The sequence below is a fragment of the Primulina tabacum genome, chromosome 2, assembly GCF_025594145.1.
Source record: "Primulina tabacum isolate GXHZ01 chromosome 2, ASM2559414v2, whole genome shotgun sequence".
NCBI lineage: Eukaryota > Viridiplantae > Streptophyta > Magnoliopsida > Lamiales > Gesneriaceae > Primulina > Primulina tabacum.
The window spans coordinates 8,827,030-8,829,497 of NC_134551.1; the positions used below are offsets into that span (position 1 = coordinate 8,827,030).

At 42.9% G+C, this 2,468-nt stretch overlaps 1 protein-coding gene across 1 annotated transcript; it reads left to right on the forward strand.

Annotated features, from left to right (window-relative positions):
- Positions 1 to 840: 840 nt before the first annotated feature.
- On the forward strand, positions 841 to 1,278 carry LOC142537462 (uncharacterized). Its single transcript, XM_075642972.1, has one exon. The coding sequence runs from the start codon at positions 841 to 843 to the stop codon at positions 1,276 to 1,278; it is 438 nt and encodes a 145-aa protein (XP_075499087.1).
- The last annotated feature ends 1,190 nt before the right edge of the window (positions 1,279 to 2,468 follow it).

A 2,468-nucleotide genomic window follows, 5' to 3' on the forward strand; every position in this document is an offset into this window, starting at 1 on the left:
AGTACCACTATGAGTCTCTACGAAAGAATCGAACTCAAACATTCAAAGGAGACCCGGACCACGAAATTGTCCAAAACTGGATCAAAAATATCGAGACCCAACTCCGTCTACTCGAGATTCCCAACGAGTTCAAGGTGGATGTGGTGACACAATTCTTAGAAGAAAAAACAGTCAAATGGTGGGAGACAGTCTCACCAGCTTTGACAGTAGATGGACCAATCACATGGCAACAGTTTCGAGAGGTATTCCTGAAATAGTATTACCCTGCTGAAGTGAGATTACAGAAGTTGAGTGAATTCGAAAATTTCGCTCAAACTTTGGATATGTCAGTGGTGGAGTATCCTTCAAAGTTCAACTCCCTGGGAACCTATGCACCCACTATCATGGCTGATGATACCTTGAAAATGCATCGATTCAGGCTTGGTCTGAATAGCCGTATCCAGTCAGATTTAGCAGTTTACCAACCCACGAGCTTTGATGATCTAATGGGCGCAGCAATAAGAGCCGAGACAGACATCAAGCGCCGAGAGGATGAGAACAAGAATAAGAGACCTCCTTCTGGACAATCTTTTCAAGGGAAACATCCATTCAAAAGACCAAATAAGTCCAGTGGGTCATTCAAAGGCGCTTCGTTCAGTCCAACCTATCAAGAGGCCAAGATCCCATTTGCAATAACCGCCATTCTGGGGAATGCCGAAGGAAGATTGGTGCATGCTTCAATTGTGGAAAGTTGGGACATCGAATTGCTGATTGTCCCGAGCCTAAGAAAGGGGCATGGTCAAATACTGATACTACCCCCAGTTGCCAAAGGAAAATAAGCCTAACGCTCATGTGTTTGCAATGACTCGGAAAGAGGCAGATGACTCAAACGATGTCGTGGCAGGTACCATTCTAATCAATGAAATGCCAGCTTATGTATTGTTTGATTGTGGTGCCACTCATTCGTTTATATCTAAGAGGTTCACTAAGAAATTAAGGCTTATACCTAAGATACTTGTCGAACCCTTTAGGGTAGCAACTCCCACTAGTAAGACAATTGAAACACATAGGGTGCACAGAGATTGTAAGATCTGTATCAATGAGCACCTATTTCAAGTTGAATTGATTCAACTAAACATGGTGGAGTTCGACGTCATTCTGGGAATGAATTGGCTATCAAAGAATCGCGCAATTGTAGATTGCCGCTTGAAGAACGTCAAACTAAGGGCTCCAAACAAAGAAGAAATCGTTGAATCCTTACTATCTGCTTCCCAGACTTGGAAAGCCATGAAAAGTTGAGAAGAAGTTTACCTAGCTATGTTAAGCGAGGTAAAGGAAGAAACCATACTTGCACTAGAAGATATTCCGGTAGCACAAGAGTTTCCAGATGTCTTTCCTGAAGAACTCCCTGGAACAATCCCCGACCGCGAAGTAGAATTTGAGATTAATTTAGTCCCCAATGCTACACCAATCTCAAAAGCACCGTACCGAATGGCTCCAGCAAAGTTTAAAGAACTCAAAGAACAACTTCAAGAATTGTTGGATAAGAAGCAAATCCGACCGAGCGGATCCCCATGGAGATCTCGTGTCCTATTTGTGAAGAAAAAGGACGCAAGCATGAGATTGTGTATTGATTACAGGGAAATGAATAAGATCACAATCAAGAATAAGTACCCGCTTCCAAGGATAGATGACTTGTTTGACCAACTCAAAGGAGCTACAGTCTTTTCCAAGCTCGACTTAAGGTCAAGCTACCACCAACTAAAGGTCAAAACAGACGATATTTTGTGGCCATCCTTCAGAACAAGGTATGGACACTATGAGTTCATGGTAATGCCGTTCGGATTAACAAACACTCCGGCAGCATTCATGGATCTCATGAACAGGGTGTTCAAACCATTTCTTGACAAGTTTGTTGTGATATTCATCGATGATATTCTCGTATATTTATCAAATGAGGAAGACCACAAAGAACATCTTCGTCTCACCCTCCAGACGCTTAGAGAAAAAGAACTGTACGCCAAGTTCAAGAAATGCGAATTCTGGCTAAAGAGCGTCACATTCTGTAAAGCCCTGGCCCTGTCCTCAGACCCTGCAATCACAGTTCCTGGACTCAGACCAGCTTGCACTTACTCATCGGACTTCTCCACGCAAGGAAAGTGGAGTTTGTGCCTTCCCAGGATTCGAACCCTCAACCTCTTGGCATATAGGTATATTGGCTACAATCCTGGTTAACCACTTGAGCTCCTAATGTGGGGCCCCGGGTCCGATATCTAATACTAATAATTATATATTTACTAAATCATTTGGTTTGTTACACATTCTTGGGACACATAATATCAGCAGCAGGAGTGTCTGTGGACCCTAAGAAGGTAGAAGCAATCATGGATTGGTCGAGATCAAAGAACGTGATAGAAATTCGAAGCTTCTTGGGATTAGCGGGCTATTATCGAAAATTTGTTGAAGGATTCTCTTCAATAGCCATACCC

Excerpts from the sequence above, each read along its gene's own strand:
- LOC142537462 (XM_075642972.1), top strand. The coding sequence starts at position 841 with ATGACTCGGAAAGAGGCAGATGACTCAAACGATGTCGTGGCAGGTACC.